General features: G+C 37.6%; 1 protein-coding gene across 3 annotated transcripts in view; it reads right to left on the bottom strand.

Moving 5' to 3' along the window:
- Positions 1 to 27352, bottom strand: part of LMBR1 (limb development membrane protein 1) — a 67278-nt gene that overhangs the window by 16487 nt on the left and 23439 nt on the right. For 2 of the 3 annotated variants that reach the window (XM_066200813.1, XM_066200822.1), the window contains 6 exons: positions 26707 to 26810; positions 8970 to 9096; positions 8689 to 8757; positions 6283 to 6347; positions 5140 to 5212; positions 172 to 252 (listed from right to left, as the gene is read on the bottom strand). In XM_066200813.1, coding sequence (XP_066056910.1) covers positions 172 to 252; positions 5140 to 5212; positions 6283 to 6347; positions 8689 to 8757; positions 8970 to 9096; positions 26707 to 26810 — 519 coding nt within the window. Of the gene's footprint in view, positions 1 to 171; positions 253 to 5139; positions 5213 to 6282; positions 6348 to 8688; positions 8758 to 8969; positions 9097 to 11696; positions 11766 to 26706; positions 26811 to 27352 lie in introns of those variants that run through there. The other variant, XM_066200831.1, reaches the window with a different exon arrangement.

Raw genomic sequence — 27352 nt, 5'->3', positions numbered from 1 at the left:
CTAAATCTTTTTGTGGGAGGGGTGCAACAATTTCATGTGATGTATTTGCAAATGCACGAGTTTGGTTAAGAACAAACTGGAATCAATCAAGCAACTGCTCCAAACTAAACACAGCACCTTAAAGTCATTTAGTAAACTATAATCTACATGAAACACTAGAAGGTTCATTACCTAGATTTGTTTTCTTGCTTTTCACTTTTTCAAGTTCACGTTCCAACTCTACAGTCTGGTATTCCACTGTGGAAGATACACCTTTTAAAACAAAGGACATGATTTTCTTTTGGAGGTGACTGCAAGGCACACAGTGACAGTTTGGATTTAGAAAGCATCACATTAGCACTTGTGACTTTAAACTGCAGGTGCTTTTTTGAGACTCTTCAAGTACTTTTCAGAAATAGCAGAGTCTACCCAGAAGAGCACAGCACAGAGGTTTCAGCACCATCTCCTGTGATCCCAGCCTGGTCTGCCGATGCTGAACTTTCACACAAGTCCAATGACCAGTCACAGTGTGACAGACCGGATGTCTCAAATGGCTCATTCTTAAATCCCTACATGACTCTTGTACCAAGATATAAAGAATCCCTGGATGCTCTTCAGGAGTGCTGTTATTTAGCAAAAGTGGACCTTTGCCTTTAAAGTGGCCAAAGCTCCAGATTCAGCTTCTGCTCCTTCCTCCGTTTCCTCAGTAAGCTCAGTTTCCATACTGCTGACCTGCTTGCTGATGGATCTTCTGCTCATACCAGTTTTCCTGTTCCAACCCTCTGTGCCACAATCAGATACTCCCACAACCACACGAGACCAACCTCTTCCTCTTCCCAGTTTACAACATACACATCACTGTTGTGCAACTCCTCACACTTTCTCCTGTACATCAGCTTAGCCCTGACAACCAAAATATTAATTCTTTTCTTCCTAGTAAGTTCCTACTAAAAGTTGCTCATCAACTTTTCTTCCTATCTCTACGCATCCATGAGGAAACCCAGCCCATTTTCTCTCTCCACCCTTTTTCTCTTCAACCTTTCATTCTCTTCCAACCACTCCTCTTTCCCAGTGCAAGCACACTAGGGTTTCCCACCTTGATGCCAGTTCCTTTACAAACCCTGCACAGTGTTCAGGCACTGACACAGCTCTGCAATGCTGACTAGAGATCTGTTGCTTCAGTTCCCATCCCAATATTTCTGCTTTAGCTTTCACTCTCTGCAATCACAACATGGAAATACTCTGCCTGGGATAAGTTAGAAACACTCTCCACTCACCTTCGTTCAGAAATAAAAGGGATGAAAGTGGGGCAATCTTATCTGAGAATAAGTTAAGGGCTCATTTTCTCCCTGTCTATTCCAGGCCAATTTCACTCTGCAATAACACACCATGGCAGTGACAGTTCAAGGTCTTAAACCCAAAGTCCTTTCTGTAGTTGTTTTGCTGATTTACATTCACACCCTTCACCTGCTGGCCATTCTCTACCACATACTTTTTTTAAACAGTCTCTAATAAACTTATATGAGATTAATATTCTTGTCCAGGCTTTTATCTCATATCTTGATCACTTGCCTACAAAATCAAAACAGCACTTAGGCTGCTGGCAGAGCAACACTACTTTGTAGTCCAGACTCATTATTTCCTTATTTTCTGTTGTCTCCTCATCCACCTAACAACTTCAATACAAGAAAAAAGGTGATTCTTTTTATTGCAGATTATTAAATACTGATTTGTTCAATGCAGTCAAATCACCAATGAAACATCCAACTGTTTAAAATTTTAAATATTTAATCAAATTAACTGAATGTCTCTTCCACACGTTTCTGCATAAAACACATAACTTCTGTGCTATGTGTAAACATTTATCTTGACAGTGACATAAGGAGTATGGGGTAATATTTACAGGGCTTCAAATATATAAATATTTCTGTCCAATAAGACCTACAGACACTGTTCCATTACAACATCTTATCACTAGAAGTGCCTGAAATATACATGTCAGTTTCATTTCTTGGTGTTTTCTAAAAAATTAATCATAATACACAAGTTTTCAGAAAAAAATCCTTTAAAAAGCCCAAGCTAATTATCACTATAAAAATTCGCTTTTGTGATGATGCATTCCCCCAAAAAGAGTCTAAATCATCTGTTTTATGGAACGACTAATTACTGTTAGGTGGGGAAAAGGAGAGCTATAGAGCTCAGTGGGAAAAGAACTTTCACGAAAGCAATTGAACAAGAAGGAAAACTCAAGTCAGCGTCTGACGTTTTCTTCTTCTCTGTAACTGATTTAGGAGTCTCTGAGGAAAAGCTCCGTTCAATATATATATATTCTTTTTTCTTCCCTCAATATAAAAATCCAGAGCTCAAAAGACTGATTTCATGGGAGTCTATCCAACAAATCAGCGTCATCACAGTAGGTCCCTAAGACACAGATCAGTAGAATTTCTGAATCATATCTAAGTGCTGTTGTAGTTCCTCCTTAAAAATAGCTGCAAACAGGTTGCTATACAAAAGGATATTTTACGAGAGAGGCAAAGTTTCAGATCACTCAAAAGAGTATTTGAAAAGGATGCAGCTAAATTCTTAAAAGCTTTCTAACATTAGCTTTATTTCAAACACGCACAAAGTTCAATGTCAGCGCTGTCTAGCCAATAAATCAAATTGGTAGACGAGACTTGTTTGGACTAGCAATGAAAAGTTAGAAGGGATTCTCCAAGAAAGCCACAAAGCAGCTCATTTAAGGTCAATTTAACGGTATTATTCTGTTTTTCTTCCAGCCCCGACATAAGATTTCAGTACCTCAAAGGAAATTGTAAGAGTATCTATTTGCATTCCCCCAAGGTGATTGGCAGTTCACCACCAATTAGTTCAAAATTACACTGTTACTAGTGTGCAATAAAAACAACACCTTTCATCTTTCTTACATAGGTAAGGATACCTTCAGAGCCAATAACTTTGATCAAGTAAGTATTTTTGATCCTACCCCACCCGTCTCTTTGGATTCAGGAAAACTAATAGCTGAAGGCAACTTTTTTCTTTTAATATAAAAAAGTCCCAGCTTTATTCTTCGACTGTAGGAGTGATGTGGGTACTGAAATATAATACACTGGAAACAAACATTTTCCCAAAGCCCAGTATCTCTTCAATAGATAAAAATACTAGGGTAGATAACACAATCAAACTTTCCCCTCCCTTCTCCTCCAATTTTCAGTTAGACACTGCAAATACCTGAGGAGGAAGAAAATTAGATCCCACAAAGAAGATCTACAGTTTCACAGATAGATTTATTTTCAAATATGAAAAGCTTTACAATCATCAAGTATCACTTAAGCCTCTGCTCTGGTCTTCTTCATTTTAATAAAAATTCAATTCTTTAGTTATACATATAAATAAAGTATATATTTCAGAGCACTTTACTGCAAACCAGCCCAGCAGGGTTACTTAAGCACCATGGATTTCCACCACCAACACTGTGGAAGAGTTGCAAGAGCAATGGCAGAGGAAGTGTGTATGTGAATATATCTGCTGTGATACAGCAACAGAGACACAATTTGTGTACTAAAACACAGATTATGGCCTCTAAGATCACAGCATGACATTTATTGATGTAATGAGCACCATGCGCATTTATATACACATTTTAAAATACAATGCCATTCCCTCAGCATTGGAAACAGAGGGAATTTAGTTCCTCTCCTGTCTCAGCACATTTAAGCCCCGTGTCTTTCACCGCTCAAGAGCAGGCTGGTGAGTTCTCCATGGAACATGGGTGGGCTGCAGTTCCATTTTTCCCTGAATACCAAGCCGTGTGCTGAAAGCAAATCCAGTCTCTTAGCTGGTGTTAGGGGAGCTCCCAGCACACACCCCAAATCCACATCCAGTTACTAGACACCTACAAACAGCCTAGGTCCACTCCACAAGTGTAATGAAACTGCAATATAAGCAACTGTTGAGAGACTTCTGTAAGAAAAATAGCAGCCAAGCATCACCTAAAAAATCACATTCCCCCTCTCTGCACTACTTTCAATAGATTCCTGAATAACTATTGGGTTATTGCTCTGTGTTGTACACAAGCAGAATAACCATGACAACATAAAATATTCAGTAACTAATATTTTACAGTTCCCAGCTAACATCAAACACACAGAATTATTATCATTACCCCAACACAGCTTCAAAGACACTCACTGCATGCACCTTTTTGTGTGCCTGTGTGTGAATGCACACACATACATGTGTCACTATAAACACCTGGAAAGGTGAATGTTACTTTTAAACTGAAGTGATGGCTGATTTTAGCACAAAGAAGTCACTACTCCTCCACAGATTTTAAGCACTGGAATAAAGATGACCACCACCTCTGCAATCAACGGCACTTCCCCTGACCAAACAACTTCAAAAGGAGACTGAGACCTCAGAGAAGTAAAGATTCAGATATATAACAGAAGACTGAAAAGCAGGAGAGAAAAGGCAGGAAATTGAAAACAATTAAGGCTAAAATAAGTCATCATGACACATACACTGTTGTGCTGTCTTACATGAAAATTCCTTGGTTTTCAAAACTGCAGTAATTGTATAAGTTATGAACGGATGGTTTATCCATGCAGTTAAAAGCAAGTCAGAAGATTTGTACAACATGATTTCCAGGTTTATAGAACCAATACGTTTTCCATAATTGGTGCCTGCCATGTTGCAACACTCCTTTCTATTCTAAGCCAAAGCTTCATGTTGCTTTTTAAATAATTCATAACAGAAACACCTCATCAAGAAATGCAAAATTGTAAGACTAAACACAGTAAGTCTAAAAACATTTTTTGTAAAATAGAGTAATTTACCAATCCAAGCTATTTTGCAGTAAGGGTGGAGGGTCTAGACAACTACTCAATTGTGCTCAGGGTCAGAACATTCCCATATCAGAGAGCTGACAAACAATTTAAAAAAAAAAAAAAACCCCCAAAGGAAAACACACATAACACAAGAGTTAATCTTGGAAAACCCAGTGAGGAAATGTAAACCTGTAACATTTGTTACAGGCTAAGATGTTGAAATTTTCTGTTTTGAGAGAAGAGACTGCACAGTGAGACCAATACTCCTGACCAGAACCACTCTACTCTAAATGCTGTATGTGAAGCAGTACCATTACAGGTATAGCATACATACCATTGAGCTTCCTCTGAATTGCTTCTTCCTCTAAAGTGATGATATACATCTGCTCATCTAGGTCTTCCAGGATCTGTATTTGGAAACAGAAACATGAACTGAGTCTCAGAGACACTTGTTTCCCTGACTGCACTTACATAATCAAATTCACTTTGCTCCTGTAACCTGTACTTTAAATACACCATCTACAATTTTACAATAGTGACACAAGTAAGAACTTCACAGAAGATTATTCCATTGTGTTATACAGTTGTATCTTTACTGTAAGCAAAGTTTTTTTTCAAGTTAAGGCTTTAATGTTCAGTTTCAATCTAAAGAGACAGAACAGTGTGTCTGACCCACATTCAAATCATATCAACCTTCACACCCAATTTAAACAAAAATAACTAAAGATTTTGAAAAACTGTATTAAAAAGCAACTTTTCACATAAGCCAGTATTTCATGCAAATACAAATTGCTATTGGTAGCTAAAACCAAATAAATGAAGTCAGTCTGCCTCAGCTACCAGGTGCTTTGAGATGAAAGATAAAAATAGTAGGTATTTTCTTCGTAGTTCCAGGGTTGAACTGATTAATGAAAAGGAATGCAAGATGTAAGTGCACCCAAATTTTAGTAAATACGAACTAGGACACGTGACACTGAACTCATTAGAGCACTTGTATGTGGTACAAACTTCTCCCTTCCCTCACAGCATTCAGAACATGAACCAAAGAGCATCTGTGTGTACCAAGCTCTTAAAGATGACAACTACCCACATTTCACCCATCTGTGTGTACCCCCAGGTATCCTTGTTTCCAGACTTCGTTTGCACTTGTATTCTTTGCTCCTGAACTTAGAAATGCTCACGCTTTTCAGGCATTGGTAAAACACAGCAGGAAATACTGGTAATAAATACTATTAGAAGCACTGACATAAATTGAAAAATCAGAGGAAGTCTGCATTATTTTAGGAAAAACTTTGGGAAAAAACAGACTTTTGTGCTGTATGAAAAACGTGAAACAAGTACATCTATAGTGGTTATAGAAACACCAATGAACTGAAGAGTTCTGCAGAAGTGTAAGCATTCTAGAAGAAAGTACCCATGTACCATCATTCTACCTTCTCACAGGTAGCACAGGAGGACAGAATTGTGTAGCACTTACTGTCGGCTTCACCAGCAACTGCCCCATTACTGTAAACATCCGTGAGAGCCCCACTGGCGTGCACACTGCAGGGGAAGGAAGAGCATGCAGAACAGTCATTTGTAAGCCAAAGACCAGTTTTTTATTTGGATGCTTAGTGTGCTATTCCACATATAATCATTCTTTCGGTTTTGAAAAGAACAGCAAGATCTTAAAGCTCCAATATAAACTTTTAAGCACATGGCAATCACACAGATTTTGAAGAAGACAAGTATTTCTCCCTTCCACGAGCTTAACTGTGATTTTTTTTTTCTTTTGTCAACAAGGAATACCATATAATCAGAGATCTTAAACTTGCTCAACTAATTATTTATTTAAAGTATGCAGCACCAGAGGCTTTGTCTTCACTAGTAAATTCAGCAGTGCCAGGATGCATTCCTGGGGTTTAAGATTGGATTGCCTATACCAGTAAATTCTTAGAACTATTCCTGGCATGACTTGCCTGGGGCCAGTTAACACTTTCCCAAATGATTCTCAGTGCAGTTCTGAAGTTCAGGAAGCCCAGGGACCATTATCATGAGCCAAAGCTGCAAAAACACCTGCCAACTGCAATATCCTGGATGGAGTGACACTGGCTGGCCATAGCACTGGAGAACATCTCGGGCACATTTCATCTTTTAGCACAAGAGATCCTGAAGCTGCTTTGCTCTGAAAGTTATCCTTCACCTTCCACTGACAGTAGTCTCAGCTACCAGACTTTAGGTTATTTTCTATGAAATAACAGCAGGCCTTTCTGATCCTAGCCTGTGATGGTTTCCAGGAATGATGCATGTATGTTTCTTGAACCATTCTTTTACCATGATAATTGAAAATTAGTAGCAGAAAACAACAGTTTAGGGAAAACAGCCTTCAAATACTGAAATGTGTCAGAGATGAAGGAATTTATAACAATATGGATGAGCATGTACATCTATATTTTCCATTATAATAAAACATTGTTGCCAAAAAATTGAGACGATACTTAATTGTGAGGATTGCATTTATTTTTATTAACTAGTGTTTCACTGTAGCTATTGCATATTAGAAAAAAAATACAAGAGTATTGAAAAATCTAACTTAAGCTAGTCTGCCTTTAACGCAGAAGAATCCTGCAGGAAAAGGAGAAAAGAAAAATGAAGTGATGCTCCAAATCACCACTGCAATAAGCTTTACTCAAACACTGTTTCAGCAATTAAACCAGTTGAAGATCTAAAGCTCTACCCTAGAAGCTGCCCCACTGCTGTATACTGCCCTTCCAGCTACACAGATCTAACAGTTTGGAGGAGCCTCACCTCAGTGTTTTGCTTAAGCTACACATTTTCAAAATCTGGCACTTAGTTGCAACAATTTCAGTGAACTGGTTTGCAACAGTCCCAGTACAGAGGCAGAGTTTTCAGCTATGCTGAAGCAAACTGCAGGGCAGATTTGAAGTTCTGTAAACCAACTTCCCATGAAAATGTTCAACACCTCTGTGAATGCCACTCTGGAACAGCCTGCATGAGACGTTGAAAAGCACATTGTTTAATCCTCCCACCTTCCTCCAAAGTGGATTTGAAAATCTGCACATACAGAGAACCTAAGGAGACTCACCGAGGTCTCTTTCATAGCTCTGTTTAAAGGATATCACAAATGACCATTCCCCACCCTTTTTCCACAGTGACATCCCCATGTCAAGCTTGGCGAAGAGATGAAACCATAGTAATCTAGAAAGGGAGATGTTCTGTCCCCCTCAGCAATTTTCTAGAAACTATTCCAGGAGGGGGCTGAGATTATAAATGGGATTTGGAGCCTTCCATAGTGTTTCTTTATTCCCCTAAATGTGGATGACTGAACTCTGGTTAGGAGCAGTCGATGTAAGGTTGGGTTTTTACTGCATTTGGTTCAAATGCAATTGTGTAACTGACCTGCAGACTGGCCAGAGACCAGCTGTGTGATTATGAAAGCTGGCTGCACTGTCTTACAACTTCTGCCTATACAGCAACATTTTCAATTACAAAAGGAAGAATGGTAATTTACTGAATATAGGACAAAATGTTCCAAAATCATTTTCTCACCATACTACTGGCCTCCTGCAGACATTTCACTTAAAAATTGTGCTTTTCTTTGCAGAATGGAGTCCCTATTTTTCTACTATCTGTTTTAACAAGTTAGAAGTTGAAACTGTGAGATGTAAAGTTTCTCAAAAGTTGAAAATGTAAGGTACCATTTATTTAAACTTCAGAACACAAAACTAACAAATTCACACCTAAATTTAAGCAGAAAAAGAAATCCCACTCAACTTTCACAATCAAAAAGCTTCCTTTAACCTTAAAAAAAATGAACACAATACACAAAAAATCCCCCACCATAATATCATTCATCTTTTGGAATAACGAGGTAAACACTTACACAGAAGTAACAAGCATCCCATCAGTGATATACAGGAATATAAATACGGGAGGTAGAATTCCCAGAGGTCTGGAAAGAAAACATTGAGCACAGCTTTAGCTTATTACCAAGAGGCTACTTATGTCACAGAACTTAACATCAAAATGGTGCTGACTGAATTAAGACACCTCTTCACAACCTGTGCAATACTCACACACCATGTACTAGAAATACATTTAACTGGAAACCGGCATTTCTGTATTTACAATGAAACTGGGTGAAGCTTCTTTTGCATTCCATACCATATAAAGACTCCATACTGGCAGCATCGTTGTCTATGAGTGCTGAAGCCACCCATACGATTCCAAGGATAAGCAGTGCAAGAAGAATGAGCATTACAAGGGTTTCCAAAATCCGTGCTCTGATGCCCTGTGGGCAGAAGAGGGGAGAGGGAGGGAAAAAACACAGCCAAGAAGTTTGAATCAGGTATTTTCAAACGTTTTTAAAATTACAAATAAATAGCAGATCCTTCTTCCTAAATACATACTCACATTTCATCATGTAGACAAAAGCATAACATGTAATGCACATTTAAAAGGTAATGCATAAAAAAAGGAAGTACTTATGGCTTTATAGTGCCCAGATTGCATTTTTCCCCTTAAACCCATAGAAAAACGTTTTAAAATTGCATATGCCTTACAGTTCTCATTAATCTCATTATTCCATAAAGTACTCTTTATACCACATGATTTTGTTCGAGCATTTTTAAAAGATGGATTACTTTTCTAATACTTTCAGCAAAGAAAGTGGATTAGCAAATTTTTATCTATGATTCCAATCAAGGGAATGGAAAGCCAATTATGGCAAATAGCCAAATGGCCCGGCAAGCATTAAACCCTGCGCAGGTACAATGCAGCAATTCCCTTAAAATCCCCGGGCAGCCGTCAGTCTGCGGAGCCCTCCAGCGCTCGGCTGCGGAACTGCTGCTCCGGCTCGGGCACCGCGCCGCGGCCGCGCCGAGCGCACGCCGAGAGCACAGCGAGCACAAGGTGGGATCCGCAAGGTCACGGACCGCGGCGTCTGCTCCAGCCTGAGCACGGAACAACGCTCCGACAGCTCAGAGCTACATTCGCGAACATATATACCCCAAAGAACACAAAATATCAGATTTACTTTTTATTGGTATCACTAATTTAGCTAATTTTGAGCAATAGTGTGATTGGGATGTTTCCTTCAGGCGTTCAGGCCATTAAGGAACCATCAGACTGATATTCAAATAACAATTTTACTTTTATTTTTCTTTGTTTGCCAGTATACATCTCCAAAAGTAAACCTAACTTGTCTCTCAAACAGGTTCACCCCAGCCTGGGGGTATTTCATTGCAAAGACTACTTGATAGGTAAAAGCAGAAAATCTGTTTTACTTTATTATTTTTTCTATTTTTATCACATCTTCCCTCACTATTTAACTAGGGGGTTACTTAAGGGTAATCTTTATGAGACATTTACCCTGAAAATAATGCTCCCTACATAATCACTGCGGCCCAGCCATGAATGAGGACCCCAGGCATCCTAACCAGAAGCACTGATCTCTAAGCACACCAGTTCCTCTCCTCCACCAGTCCTCTGCAGAACAGGAAGACTACCACTGACAACTCACTTCATTCTGCTCAGGGCAGAAAAGTTTTTATATTGCACAGCACACACAGATTAGGATTAACTCTTATTTAAATACAGTGAAATCATAATATTTTTAAGAACTTTGGTGAAGTGATAGATAGAAATACTCCATCACAGACACTAATGAATACTTGGTAATGGTCCAGGATAAAAAAGAAATTAAGACACTTAAAGCACATAGGTAAATACTTAATCTCAATTAGGCACCCATAAGACTGTGCCCTATGAAAACATTAATGTTCCAGGCACATTAGTTCATACCTACATACATTAGAGTACCTGCCAAATAGCAGCTATTTGAAAGAAATGAAAGGTACAGAATTTTCCCCCTGTGCACACAGAGAAAACCTCTGGAGAATCAGAGAATGATTGAGGCTGGCAAGGACCTCCAAAGGTCACTTGGTCCACCCTCTGCTCAAGCAGGGACACCTAGAGCTGGGTGCCCAGGAATCTTTTGAGAATCACCAAGCTTGGAGACTTCAAAGCCTCTCTGGACAACTTCTGGCTTCATTTTCAGTAGGACAAGCTGCCCTCTGGAGCACTACTATTTTAAGGCAGTCAAATTTTCATTTGACATTTACATTTCATTGGCCAAATAATGCTGGGATCCTGGTTAGGTTGGAGGAGTAAAAAAAAAAAAAGCCACAAAATACACAAAATGTAATTAAGCTTGACATTATAAAATTAAGTGGACAACTGAAATGCATATTAAGGTGGTGGGCTTTCATACACTCGCTGCTATACACTAAGAGTATTGCTATGACTTCAGTATTGCTATGATTTCTGTGCAAGAGAACAAAGGGGTGAGAAAGAAATAAGGGAAGTAGGAAGACCTGGAAAAATATATTCCTTTTAAAAAAATCTTGTCTAACACAAAGCCTGCGATTAGAAAGACTATTTGCCACTCAATGATTAGAAAATTTGAATCTGTAACCAGGACACATTTTCATCCATGGAAACAGATGAAGCCATGTAAAGCATGGTTGGTTCTTCAAACTGCCTGAAGATACCAGAAAAAAGGAAAAAAAAAAAAAAAAAAAGAAGACAACTAGAGAGAAGAGGCTCAGAAAGCACCCTCACTTTTGTAAACACCCGGCTTATTCCTACTCTCTGGAAACATAAAGAGAAGAGGGAAGGCTGTGTACACCAAGAAGGAGAAAAAGATGAAACTGGAACACAAAGAGCAACATGATAATACTAATGCAAGGTAAAAAGAAAGGCAGAAGTGTTGAAACAAGTCTGATCTTTGGTCTTCAATTCATGCCTAAACTTCCCTGCATGTCAGTAAATGAGAGGGACATGTTCCCAAAACGGACTCAGGATCAGTGTTTAGGAAGCATGAACACCCACCAGTTACTTCTCTTTCTCAAGAGTGATTTTGGTTTTAGTAGTTCTCCACTTTGCGGTCTTTTTCCATGAAGGTATCTAGAATAAAACATCAACTGTCATTGTACTACAAGCCCGTAACAACATCTCTGGTAACTGCTGAACAGGAACACAAAACACATCCAACACCTTACAAATTCTTCCAGCTGAGTTTCAGATGATCGATCCATAAAGCAAAAGCCACTCCTGAAAGTCAATGCCCTGTGTGGTTCCCCACTGTCTCTAAGCAGAAGTCTGACATCTTACAGGCTGACTGAGACATTAAAGGAGTCTCTTGTGAAAGATGAAAAAAAAATGTAATGAACAAAAACTTTTGGGAGCAAATTGCTATAATCCAATAGAAACTGTAATTTAACTGTTTATCAAGAAATCTGGGGAAAAGAACTGACAGATTATACCCTCAAACCCCCCACCTTATTTTTTTAAACTTCAAAGTTTCACAGCTTGTGAGTCCACAGCTCACCTACACTTTCACTCACAGCATATTTTCAAAATCCACCTAGTTCTTTAACATGAGCACTTAACCAAGTGAAGTATTTTATTAAAGGAAAGATATTTAACACATCAATCCCAGCAGACTGCAACTTGCCAGAAGCCCAGTAATACCTGTCATCTTCTCTCTGCACTAATGGGGGAAATAGAAAAAAGAAAGAGCATTTGAAGCTCTCAAGGCCTGCCTACAAATAAAAGCTGTCCTAGAAACACATTCTAAAGATCTTGTGGTTTGTACAGCCTTAGACATGGCTGACTCTCAGACTTCTAATTCTTTAAAATTCAATTGTCAAGACATTCAGAAGTTTTTATAGCTTAATCTTGAGCTACTTTTGCTGCCTGGAGCACCAGGCCTAAGGGTTCATGTTTCCAGAAATGCCTAATTTTAGCAGGAAAGGTTTTAATTATTTTAGAAGTGTTCTGACAAATTTTTAATTGCTACTCTGGAAGGCATCATCAAAATCTTACCATGTTTCTTTTCTATTATGAGTAACACAGATAAGTCATCCCAGATGACAAATAGCCAAAAGATATTAAAAAACAGCACATGGCCAAAAAAGGTAATTCTTCATCTGAAAAACCCGATGAAGTCCAAATGGCAACAGTCCTGAAGGGATAACAAATGTCATACAAGAAACTCAGCATAATTACCAAGGAAACCACCTCTCCCCTGCAGTACCTCTGTGTTGAGAGATGACTATTAAGACACTTAGAACCCTTTAAGACTTTTCCTGCTATGTGTGTTCACATGTAACAGCCAGAGACTGGTTTTGCTTTAGAAGATAGCATGTGGTGATAGGTCCTTACAGCTATAATAAGGGAAAGGAAAATTTCTTGATAATGGAGACAGAAGTCTTGGGGGTTTTTCATTTTGTTTTTTTTTTTGAGTTTTTTGTTTGGTATTGTTTTTGTTTTTCTCATTTAAAATTCTGTAACTACTTTGAACTATACAAATGTAACAACACAAAATGCTTTGCCATTAAAATCTGGCACCAGTAACAAGTAAAGATCTTGCTCTGGACACTGGTTGTCCACCAGGTTTCAGGCCTCTCACATAACCAGCACTTGGCACCGGGATCTCTCCTGACTCACAAGGACAGTGCATAGGAAAGGAACCTCCTGCCTGCTCCTCTCTCCATTAAGAGCTGCATGTAAACTCTGGAAAGTTTAAAAGGAAATCTCTGTCAACTGCCATTCTAGCAATTCTAAGGTAAGACGTGTACCATATTCCAGGAAAGATTGTGGAAGATAATGTTATCTTCTGAGCAATGGCACAACCTGGGGCCAGAAAATCACAGTTTGTCATTTTTTGGGGAAGAATTATTAAATAAATGAAAGCAATCAAGCCATTTGTTGCTGATTTTGCTCTGCCAGTTGTGATGAGAAACACAAATATTATTCTTCAGAAATTTATGCATAGTTTTTAATGCTGTCTAATGCTATATGGATTTTAACATTCATGTAGAGATATTTACCAAGAGTTCTTTTGTTTTAATGCAAATGAATAATGAGAAAACCTTTCAGTATGTTATCTCTTTTTGCAAGAGGCAAAATTCCTGGTAAAGTAAAAGAACTACAGCCCCATCCTTACCTAAAGAAAAAGCATTTCTTTGTTGGAACATTACCTGGCTATAGAGATTTTGACAAAGATATTATTCATTTTATATAAAAGGGACATTTTTGGAGCTATATTGCCAATGCAGGACATGGAATGGCTCTTACTAATTTCACATTTAATCTGGTTACAAATTGTGCAGAAAAAAACATAATAGAACACCCCATCATCAATGAAATAAAAATTACATGTTACACACAAAACCAGAGTGCTAACTAAGTTTCTATGGTGCTGAATATGTGAACACAGTTCTGCTTGGACATCTTGACCTCTTGCAAGGTAGGTAAACACCACTTTTTACACCATGCCCTGACCCATGGGGAAAGCCTGGGAAACATTTCTGCAATCATGGCACATTTAAAGTACACATGAAGCCCATTGTTCTCACGTGATAGAAAGGAGTCTTAGTAACCTCAAGATTTGTTCAGTGAGGGGCTGGTGGCAACAAACACACATGATAACATGTGCAGGAGAAGTGGAGGCACTAAAAAAGGGAGAATTACACTGGGTATGAGGTTGGGGATGTTATATATTAACCCCAATTACATTTTTAGCATGTGACACCCCTTCTTTCTCAATTTGTTAGCATTAGTGAAGAGGTGAGTGTCAAGCATTTCACCCACTTCTATGGTTTGACACCGGACTTGGAGCAATCCTTGCTGTGACCTATTCAAGGCAGTCCACAAACAAGTTTTTAATAAGGAGAACAATTTAGCATCAGGCAACACTAAACACATACTACATTTAGCACACTGATATTTAGTCAAGGGGTTATTACCTCATGAGACTACACAAATTACTAAGTCAAAAACAGATGCTGCAGTTTTAGGAAAACTCAGTTCATTTTAAAAATGTAGCTGCTAATGACTCAGAACCCTCATGAAGCAAGCTAAGAAAATTTTCATCAAGTAGTAATATATTCAGGCATGAGATTCAAGTAAGTAGGGAAAAAATAAAAAAAAAATTTCCTTGCCTGTACAAGAATCAAATACTTCAGACTATAACTAGCATTGACTGTGTCTTCTCCCACACCACCTCTTGCCTCACAGAATCTTCACACCCTTTAGGGATTTTAAGATTAAAATGAGCACTTTTCATCACAAATATATTTTAAAGTTTATATTTATTTTCCACGCAATACAAACATGAAAAAAATCAGTTGTAACACATTCCCAGCAACTTTCAGCTGATTTTTCTGCTAGTATCTTTTCTCAAATGGTTTCACAGTTGTTACCATGCTGTCAATGGAGCAAGAGCAGGCAGCCAAAATACTGAACTGTATCAAACTTAACAGCCACACAGGGTAAGTAACAAAATCCAAAAAATTCTGGAAATCCAGAAAAATGGAAGTTTTGTTGGGAAAAAATCAAAATTGTTTCTTTGGGTACTGGCAAAACACATGTAACAATAAGCATTAGAGTTATGCCTGTCAAGTTGGAAGCGAAGGACCAAAATCCCTCAAGCAGAGCTCAAAAAAAAAAAAGATTTCTTTACTTAATAGCCTGGTGAGGAGGCCATCTATTCAGGATGCAGTACAGCCACTGGAGTTACTCCTCTGCCAAAGGAAACTTATGCTCCCTTCTTCCGCATCCCAGAGGAGCATCCAAACCACAATGTTATAGCATAGTCTGGGGTCTATACCCATCAAACCTTCCTGTTGACGCCACTGCACAGAAGTAACTTAGTGAAATAACCTGAGAACCAAGATGGACTCCTTGCGGACTTGAGTCCTTGCAACCAGGATAAAAACTACTTCTTTCTCACTTTTTTCCCCAGGATCTATTTAATTATCCAATGCAAGATGGACTCCAGTGAGAATGACAAGGTGGGATTCATTTATTGCCTAGCAGTTAAGGCACTGTTTCAAATACATGGACTGAAATTACTCAAGCAAAACGCATACCCATGGCTCTTCCACATTAGGTATCAATCTTGTAAATTTAACATAGAAATAGTACATTAGCAGTATTATTCCTTAAAAATTTTGTATCAGAATACATACCAGAATACAGAATACATACCAATGTATTCTTAAAATAAGGAAAAGCTGGACAGAATAGCAGACAAAATGCAAGCACACACTAACTGGAATAAAACAATTACAGCCTACAGCTGTCAGATGCACATGACTACCCTGCTGCAGCTCACCCTAAAAGAGATGGATGCAGATCTGTACACATCCAACCCAAAGCTTCTGGGGAGAGGAGAAAAGAAAGGATAATCACAGTAAAACGGTAACTGTCCCAGTGTTACCCCTTTCCCCCACAAGTTTGCTGTTGTTCTGTTCACTAGCCCAGCTCTCACTAATTAGCTCTCAGATGATCCACTCTCTCCACCTACCAAGTTTCCCAGACTTTGTAATGCCACCTGCAACAACAACATGGGAGCTGTGGGATTTCTGATACTATGAGTCTTCCTCTAGTCATTTACTTTTGGATCAGAAAGAATCTTTCCTGCTAGACTGCCCTGCTAGGAAGATAAATAGATGTTTTTCCAACTTCTTTGTAGCTTGGCAGAGCATTAAGATAAGTAATGCTAAGCATAAAGAAGGACTTGGAATTTGTGATTGTGTTTCTGGCAGAATGAAACCCTGAAAACAGTTACCAAAAGCAAATGACATGTACAAGCACACAGGTCACTTTTTAAGTTCTAAAGTAAGTAAAGAAAACAAAAGTAAATCCCCTGAAGTCATGTCTATTACTAATGCCCTGATAGGGTGAATAAGCCCAAGAAGAAAGCACACTTCTAGGAACTGGTCAAAGCACCAGAATGCTGGAAGTTCCTATTAATAAACTGGAAAACTCTTGAAAAAGGTACCAAAAAAAAATGGACAGGGATGGGAGAAAATCTTTGGTTCTCCCTCCTCCCCTGCTTTGTAAATAAAATTGTTGTTAGCCTCACAAATTTTCATTAGAGAACTGTAAGCTCCTTGTCAGTTCAGAATAAGTGACTCCTAATATAGAGCAATCCATAATGTGAAGTACTTCTAGTAATCCTACATAAGTGATATAGAGTACAGATCTAAATATCACATGGTTATCAGTATCAAAAGCCCACTGCTTTCAGAGAAGGAATGAGAAGTGGTGTCTGCCTAGTTAAGTTTCATTTAATAAATGAAAACCCATTAGGAAAATGTTTATTGCCTTTCTATGATTATGACAATTATATTAAACCTTTCCACTATCAAGATAAAATTCTATGGAAATTTTCTTCCCTTTGAATTGAAATTACAATTATAGTAAATCTGTAATGTATTTTCCAATTTTATTATGAAGCAACAAAAGCACATAAATAGACTTAAAATAGAGACAAAGTTTTGCTTGTTCTCAACAGTCACTACTTGATGTCAATGGAGACTCAAATGAAGACACTGACTAATGTGGAAATATTTAAATATTCAAATCTTAAGATATTCTTCATGCATAAACCAGCCATTTTTATTAAAGAATCCCATCCTCCAAATAAAACTAACAGCAAATCAATTTAATATTTCTGACCATTTATTGAAATAAATCCAAACACACTGAGATGGGAAGATGCTCACATTGCCTCTTGAAGCCTCTAACTCAGATATGCCAAATTCTTACAGATATCTGCCTGTTTCCATTGGCTAAGAAAGGGGTCTGAATCACAGCCATTTCAGGGATCTTGCATGTGTGAAGATGCACACATCCTTCCCAAAGGAAGGGATGAATTTTTCCATTAAAAACTTCAGTTTTAAATGAAATCATTAAAGAGTTCTATTATAAACTGACAAGGAAAAAAAAAAAAAAAAAGGAAAAAAAATCTCAGGGTTTTTAGACACATATCTATCATCGACCACGAACAGAAGGGCCTACAGAGGGCATTAAGAACTTTCCATCCAAGCAAAATTTAAAAGTTACTTATTTCTGCCTAAAAATATGTGTCTCAGGAAGAAAAACTATTTTAGAAGCCAGTGCTTCTGTTTACATCAGTGATAAACTAAGAGATTCAAGCTTAGCATTGGTAGTTGTACCATCTGTACGCTTTATAAGCAGTAGAAGTATTTAACATGTTTAAAGATGTTTTAACACTTTCTCATGCAGAACTCTGTAGGCTATCCTAAAACAAAATAAAAACTGTAAAAAAAAAACTTTAAAAAAACACAAACAAAAAAACCACTAAATTTATCCACTAAGGGAGCAGCAGAGGAAAATATTCTCCTGTTATTCCATTTGCAGACTTCCAGCTACATGTTAAGGCTCTTAGCAGAAACTGTGGAAATTCTACAAAGCACAAGCATGCTACATACAGCACAAACATGCAAGTTCAGGGCAACGTAGGCGTGGGGAAAGCACAAAAGTTCAGCAATGCAGCCCATTCCTGGCCGGGGTGAGGTGGAATAACTAATGCTCCAGTGCTAGCTTCCAAAACTGAGTAGTTTTACAGATGCCTCTACCAAGTCATACTGCGTCACCTAAAGCAGTTTCCCACAGCATACTAGAGAAGTCAGTCAGAAAATCACATTTCAAAATAACTCCATTTTCTTTGTGCAGTATTTTTACCCCAATATTACTAACACTCAGTTCATCTTGTTACTCTACAAATTTCAATAGCTCAAATACGTTAAAACACTGCAAGAACACAAACTAACTTGACACATTTTGATTTTCTATCTACATCACAGAACTGGTCACAAAAAGTAATTATAACCTCAACTCCATACACAGCTGCAGAAAGGCTGAACCCCTGCTCAGATAACGAAGTGGCAGTGAGGCAGGCAGTGCAGAAAAGCTGTACCCAATAAACCTTACCATCAGCTTATCTCCTGGTAGCCTACCTTTTCATACCTTACACTGAGGCCTCTTTAAACGAAGTACCATCTAATTTATGGAAGCAACCAACTGACATTTAACTGCTTCAATGAAACGGAGCACAGATCACATCTCATCACATCTTGATCCAATGTGTGCAACAACCAACATGCCCTTTTTTCCCCCTCAGCTTTCCCAGATACAGAACTGCTACTAATATTCAACAAACCACAGATCTCCTTATGCTAATAAAAAAGGCAGATTTTTGCATATAATGTCCCCAATTGACTTTAGCAAGAAGTCTCATAAAAACCTGATAAAATACTTTATATATCTACAAAACCAAATTCACATTAAGCCATTATTTTTCATCTGGCAAGTTCCTCTCTCCTGGCCACTGATTCTTGAATTTCTTTTTATCTCAATCTCAGTGAAACATGGTATGGGTTTAAGCCCACAAATATATGGATGTTATTTACCTGTCCTGCACAGCCTTTGATCCTAAATGTCTAAATACAGACATATAGGCCAAAAAAAATTAAGTGTTTTGACGTCAAGATTTTGAAATACAAAAAAAATAATAATACAACCAGGATTTCCAACGTCTTTTGACATACCTGTAGTAATTTTCATGCTCTTACTGTCATTGTGAAAGGACAGCAGACATTACTTTTACAAAGGTATTTTCATATCACACTAACCTACAGCAGAGTTACAGATTCCAGTCACAGATTCACAAGAGCAGGCAAAACACTCACCAAACTCTAATTTGTTAATATATACACCTGTAAGGTAAGGATATTTTTTTTTCCTAGCAGAAGTGCAAGTGAAGGACTTGGTACCGTAAAGCTGTAATTTTAACATGTTTTCAGAGTTTAGTGTAACACTTGTCAATGTTACATGCTGACAAGTTATATTAAACCTTCTCATCTTCCCTTTGCAGCCATTTTATAAGCTCTTCTCATAGTATTAGATGGGGCCACCTTCTACATTACAAATTACAAACACATTCTACATTTAGCGATGTACAAGCTGTTTCTGAGACTTTGGTGGAAGAAGCAACCTCACAAAGGTTCAGGATAAGCACCATCCTTACAACAAGATTTACAGTTAAATACCTTAACTCTGAACCTCGCATCCTACCGATTATGTTATGGGTTTGTACAAGTGTCAGCTAAGTATACTTGTATTTTACTTGGGAGAAGGAAAAATCATAATCAAGCTACTTGCCAAATCAAAATTCCAGAACCATCAGGATCTGCTTCTAAACAAAAAACACTAATAGATTTTAGGTGGTGTCATTTTAAAAGATTCCAGTTTAAAAACTGGACTTCATATCTGAACTTAACATGTTAGTTTATATCAAAAATACGAACCCAAACAGCTGCCTTTGATGTGACTGATTAAACAACTTTTGTCTCTGGTATTACTAATGGAATGAGTAAATGGGTTGTAATATAATGTACAATAATTCAGTTGCATACTAGTAAACATTTCATAGGGATCAGAGCACTAGGTCTCAGTTCATGCTAAATGATTTTATAGACAAATAAATATGAGCTTAAATGCCAAATAAACATACACTGTTAACAGGGCACCTCAAGACTATTTGGTGAGCCATACACACAGTGGCCTGTGGGTATTGCAGTCAGGGGTAGAAGTATGCATAAAGCACAGTCAAATGCTGTTTGCAAACAATGCTCAAGATTCTTGAACTCTCCAAATCCATTTTACAGAAAAATCAAGGCAAATTTTAAAAAGTGATCTTAATTAGAGAACATTTCATATCAGAAAAGATTTCCAAGCCAATTATTTGCCAGTATTTTGCAATATAGGAACAATTTCTTCCCATGGAAAGAAATTCCTTCTGCTCAAGATAAGTGAAAAAGTTTCTAAAAGTAAATACTTCAAAGCTAACTTTGAACATACTTCCTACATTGTCATCACACACTGTAAAATGCCTTTTACAGTAGTCAACACCTTTGGCTGTACCAGAGTTCTACTGGTACAAACAGCAAAGCTGGGAGTACAGATTTTCTACAAGGAAAAATACAGAAATTAGAATTCCCATACACACCACGAAATAAAGCAGCAGATTCACTTTTCACTGTATTTATTACTGTGTTTAATTACTTGGAATTTGGAGATACAATGCACTGCAATACAATGCATGAGAAACTTAAGCTTAGTTCAGTCCTATTTCATAGTGCAATGACTAGGAAAAGTCATTGCTATTAATAAAGTGGATAAAATAAAATACTGAGGAAATGGAAGACACACTATGGTTGTTCAGCAAGCTAACAAGAGAGTGCAGCAAAAAAAGCCATTTCAAATTCGTTAATAATAGTATTTTTGCAAAGCTTCAACTTTCACCCTCTCCCCAAATAAGTAATTTTACTTGTAAACCATCTTTTTAAAAGTGATTAAGGGAAGGAATCTGCCTTCAAAAGCATAAACCCCTGTATTTCACTATTTTGTGAGGAAACTACACCCCATGTTTTACTTGCATGGGTTAAGCTGCAGCTGCTAACAGGCAGGGCTTTGCAGCCACAACAGCCAAATCTTTATACAGTAGCAAGCACAACACAATAAATGTTCAGACTACTGGCCCAGCACACCTGCCTTCAGCATATGAATAAACTGCTACATTTTTAAGTGGTGATTTTATTAAAACAAACTGAGAATTTGGGAAGAGCCATCAAGGAAAGGCAAGCAGATGGAGAGACTAGCTGACACATAACAATAGCTGGTGAAATATTACTCTTATTTTCTGTAATAAACACCAAGATCAAAACATTACGCAAGTTAAATTTCCTTGAAAGGTTCCCAGCAGGAGTTTTCCTTTTTGTTTGTGCAGTACGCGATTTCCTCTCACCCACAAAAAACATACCAAGAATGTGCATGTGCCACTAACACTAAGCAGCACTTCCTTAATCACTCATTTCCAACAATTTATGGATGATCAGTGGCAAAAACGAGCAAAAATAATGAAAGCATGCAATGAAAGCTCATTGAGACAAACCGGCTTGGACTTCCTACTCATTTCTGTGTCTCTTTAAGATGGGGGTCTGATACAAATTAGCCACTGGGAAAAAAGTCATCTGGTCATAAAATACAGTACAGGGTCACTTTTATGTAACTTTGCCAAAAGGGACATAAACCAGGACAATTTCAAACTGTGACACAGGATAGAAGTATATTAAAAAAATCTTTGTTCCTCCTCCATTGTGCTGTCATGTTGCTCAGCTTTATAGACATTCTGAGCACCAGCTCTGGCCTCTTCGCTTCCACCTGGTCTACCTAATTAATTAAGCAAGGAAGTTACCTCAAATTTTTGTACTATTTGTTTTTATTATCATGCACTTCTTTTGATGTTCCAGGAGTTAACCTCTTAATCCACAGACTCTGTGTGTTGTGTTCTGAACATTTTGGGATGTCTGGATAATTTGGATAATTGGTCAGGATGTTGCTGTCGCTCATGTTAAACTTTATGCTATGACTACAAGTTCAAAGATCAGTATTAAGGTAATATACTTCATAAAGCCTTTTTAAAACTCTACACTTGTGATTATGCAATACCTAGTTTTTCCAGTTTCTCGCAGTAGTAAATTGCACTATTTGTATTTTCTTACAAGAAAATTACTCCAAAATGTCCTTCTCTTTGTCAACTTCAAATAAATACAAATTTCCATTGAAGTTACATTAAGAGAAAGGTCATATTTTAAAAGTCAAGGAAAGGTATAGCAATTATCTCCTCAAAAATGTTTGCCTCCTTCACAAAGCAGTACACATGTTATTTTCTCTGCAGTCTGTTACTACACATGGAAACATCAGCACTGCGACCTACTCAACTGCAAATAGCCTAACTTTTCATTTTTGGAGAGCATAATGAAGAATGAGGTTAATTCTGACATTAAGAAACACTGTTGACAACTTTGTTGCGTAACTACAGTCTGAGCACATCAGTGACAAAGGACTAGAAGATTATCTAAACAAGAAACATAACTTTATGCACAGTATCTACAAAGGAAGATAAGAATAGAGAATGATGTAAAACAGTTTTTAATACTGATGCAACAGATTAAAGTGATATCAGGTATGCCACCAGCTCAGTGAACAGCACTGGCTAAGTTGCAATGTATTACAACTCAAAGTCTTGAAAAATTCAATTCACATGTGCACACAAAAATACATGTGTGCATACATACATGGCAGATACACAAAAACACACATACACACACACACACATATATATATATAGGTATATTAGATACCGCCATTATTGGCTGGATTATTATTATTGTCCTGATATCAGAATTGCTCAAGTGCCATTCAATGGAAATGAACAAGAGCAAAGAGCATCATTTAAGATCTTTAGAAGGGCATGGTCAGACCACTCAGGCCCAAAATCCCCTTTCTGAATTCACACAGTGGATTTCACTAAAAACTAGCAGAGGATCAGTCTGAATTGCAGTGCAGCGCTGCATCCATCCATGGCCAGTGACTCATTTCCCTATTTCTCTCCTCTGCACAATATGCAAGCCCTTGATTGTTCTAAAGAGCTGCCCTGGGGAAGCCAAGTCAGTCTCCAAAAGGGGCTGCATGCCATTTAGAAAGTATACCAGCAGCCAGGGAAAAGGGCCATAGGAAATTGGAAGATGGTTAATCAAACTCATTCTGATTCAGAACAGTTAAGGGACCAATGCTATCATTCAGGAACACAGAATGAGAAGTTATACAAAGTTCACAATAGTAATTTATGAACTATCTGAAATATCAGAGCTTGCAAAAAAAAAAAACAAAATCACGTTACAGCCAATACATAAAATCACCTTTTACAGCACAGTCTGTGATGAACAAACAGACAGCTAAAATCTTCAGGAGTCAGACCCATACATGATAATGACTAAAATTACTGTTGCTATTCAATCTGAACAAAGACATCCATTAAAAAAAAAAAATCATTTCAATTTCAGGAATGAACCTCTTTTAATTATGCATTTTCAGAACTTCTATTAAAGTCCAACAAGTAATTAATATATGAAGACCTTCAAAGAGACATCTTCACTGCACACACCTATATCCCAAGTGACCTATTTAGTCATTATGATGACTAAATGTCATAATTCAATGACAAAATGACCTGCATAAAAGCTTCCACTGGAACAGTTTTTTTATCCAAATCTTGACCTGAACTGGGTATCTAGAACCAACTGCTTTCCCAACTCCCAACTGAAAGATTAAAGATCCATGCCAAACCCCTTTACTGAAGGTCTTCGCATTTACAGTAGATCATTCTTCTCTTAAATGCTACAAGTTTTGCCAAATGTATGAAATGTTCTTTTAAATTGAGATCACTAAAATCTGTTTCTTCCAGCAAACAGTAATAGCATTTGAACAATGCTTTATCTCTCTGGTCCATTTGTTTAATGTGATGAATGACAAAATACTACTTTTTAAAAAAAATTTTACACTAAATCATTTGTTCAAATACCAAAACTCTACAAAGTAATCATGGTCTCAAAATCTTCTTGGAAAAGAGGTAAGAAACATGGCAAAAAACTACAGAAAGTAAAAATTGATGGAAAATACCCTTCCTTCACAGATGCTAGAACTGAAAACCTTACATGTAATCATGAGTGTGATTAATTACAAATTTTTCCAGATTCTAATCACCCAATTATATGATGTCATTCTTTAAAACATATATAGCAATTATTACAAATAGAATCCTTTATCTACATCAGCATCTGAAAAGAACAGCACATTTAATTTTAACTATCACCTCAGTCCAGAAGTGCCATCTGCCACTGACTTTCCAAGAAAAGCCATCAAAGACAGGGTATGTTCATATCATAAAATCCAACAAATCCTGAATATTGACCAGCAACTTTAAGGCTCACTCCAAACCGGCAAAACAATTCCATCCATCTTGGATAATTTTAAACAGAGCAGTAAGGTAGAACAGACATTGCATAAAGCCCTGGAGTATTTGTACCAAGAATCACGCTTGGCTTCTGGGATGTTCCAAAAACATCCAGAGCTCAAAGTAAAAAAAAAAAAACCGCAAAAATTCAAAATGGAATTTCCTGCCCTCCAATAGGTAAGTTTTGATATTAAAATCTGATCTCATCTGCCCCCATGAAGAAGCAAACTCTGAAGCACTAATAAACATCTTTTCCCTGGCATCTGCAGAAGATTATGGTTCTATCTTATCCATCTCATCACATCTCCTCTCACAAATGCTTTCAAACATAATGTGCAATGGTGATCTGATTCATCTTGGATAGGATTTATTGATAGCCACCACCATAAGAAAATTACACATTCACTATTAAAAGTTTCATGTAAAGGGCAAGTTTCATGTAGCTGGGATACATAAAGCATCTATTGGAGCCAACAGAACTCTACCAGCAGAAGCACCTTACCCAGTATGCTAATGGAGTGAACCCTTAGTTTTGTTGAAGGAAACACAAACCCCACTGAAATATTTTTTAGAAGATAAATATTAGCTGCGTCTAGATACTTCAGTGTCAAAAGGAAAATGGAGTGGCCTCCACATGAAAACTGGAAGGACAAACAGAGTTGCTAAAAGCTCTCAGCCCTGTAGATACCTGAAGTCAATGAAGAAGAATGGAAAGTGTTTTCCAGCCAAGATGGATGAGTTAAACACAGTAGCCCATCCCCAAACTCCTTGGAAGCTGAATGCACCAGTCTGGTCCCCCAAACCCATAACTGAAGTGACCTTGCTACTTCTACAGTTTGGTCAGTGCACAGCAATGCTGCAGCAGCATCAACTCAGCACAGGTGACACCAGACAACATTTACACCCCACCTGGGCCAGACCCTGCAGGTGTTTTCTAACATAGCTGCACTGCTGTAATCCACCAGCACCTTCTGGAATAAAGTCTCTGTTTCTCCTCTCTGAATAAAAATCTTCCTTCATACAGTAGTTCCTAAGTTGTTTTTTGTCTGTTTTGCTGTCCTCTGTTTCTTCTCAAGTGAGCCCAAAAATCCCAACTTGAATGCAGCACTTCCACTGAATTTTCCCTAAAATCCCACCAAAGAAGCAAAATGGCAACTTCACTGTCTTCAAACCAGTTCCTGTCAATGCAACCAGGAATGATGTTCTCCTTCCAAACACAATTATCCACTTGTGACTTTACATTACAGGCCATGCTTCAATGACTCAGTCTTTTGCATCCATATTTAATTCATTTTAATTCTCCAGATTTCAAGATCATTTTTCAAGACCTTTTGCTCTCTGACAATTGTCATCCAAAGAGAGAAGAATTCCCTCAAGCGTAGTATCATTAAAACCAAAAGTGTAATCATTTGGATGATAAAGATAAATGGAAAAGTGCTACAACTGGTCCCCAGACAGTTTAATCTATTTGGTATTTATGATTCAAAATTAATTTTGATGTTCCTCCCATTATAGTAGTTTTTTACTGTATTTCTTAGCTCACATATTTGTACAATCATTATCATCTTATTGTTCAAGAACTGCTTTGCCAAATTCCCTGCTTCACTGAAATACTCAACCCTCTCAACCTGAATATATTCAGGTAAGTTAATATTTTAAGACATGGTTTCTTAACATATTATTTTTAATATCGACCATATTTGAATCTTTTTTGTAACATCTGTAACCTTTAAAATTGACAAATCAAGCTTATTTTCTCAGGGTCATCTGTTATTTAATCACCCTTTCCATTAGCAAGAAACCTGTCCTTTTACTTGTTATATCTAGTGCATTTCTTGAACCTTCTTTTTTAACATCCCAACAGAATCACTAAAACCTTGATTGAATCACTTCAATTTTTTTTTAATAATTTTCTTTATTTCTTTACACATGGCCTTTAAGGAATCCTTTTTCCCCTGTATATCTGGCCTGTGCCAGAGTGTGCAGCTGTATATACACCTTCACATTAGCACACACATGCCAGCACCAAATCCTCCCCAGTCTGTAATTTCAGTTTCACCAGAAACAAGGGCTGAAAATTAAATGTATAAATAAAATTATACAAGGGCTGAAAATTAAATGTATAAATACACTGCAATTACTCTGTTTTTAAAAGTGTTTTCCTACCTTTTTTAAGCCAGCAAATCCTTCTGATTCCAGGAAGAAAAACGCAAAGGGCATCAACACAAACAAACATAGATTTGAAAAGAGAGAGGCAAGATTCCACAAACCTGCAACAAACAAGAAGTTTACATTATAAGTTTCACAGTTAAATATATAATATTTTCCTCCCCTACATAGAACAATATAATATATGTACAAGTGCCGGGGGTTATGGATATAGTTATTTACAGGTCTTGGCTGAAAATAATCCATTTCTCTGCATAACAATCTTCAAACAAAACCTGAGTACAACTTACCTTTCAACAGCAAATGTCTGAAGCCTTGGGAGACAGACTGCAAGCTCAGGCGTACCACTTCCACAATCTCACTGAAGGTTCTTTAGAGAACCACTGAAGTTCTCAGGACAAAAGTATTTTACTACTCTCAGTGAATCTCAAAAAATTCTCTTCTGTATACTCCCTTTCTCCCACATTTTTTCAAGCAAGCCATGGATTTTAGCACAAGCAGTACAAAAATACCTTAATAACTTCTTCTGATTTGGAGGTGATGGCAACAGCAGCCTTCCACAATGGGGTAACTGGTTCAGTAGGCAAGAGGAGAGCAGCAGGTAATTTTATCTCAACTTTATAAGGCTTTCAACATAATCTCC

The sequence above is a fragment of the Chamaea fasciata genome, unplaced genomic scaffold, assembly GCF_029207755.1.
Source record: "Chamaea fasciata isolate MVZ Bird 193981 ecotype frontalis unplaced genomic scaffold, bChaFas1.0.hap1 SCAF_1, whole genome shotgun sequence".
NCBI classification, from domain to species: Eukaryota; Metazoa; Chordata; class Aves; order Passeriformes; family Sylviidae; genus Chamaea; species Chamaea fasciata.
This window is presented reverse-complemented; position numbering and strand designations above follow the sequence as displayed.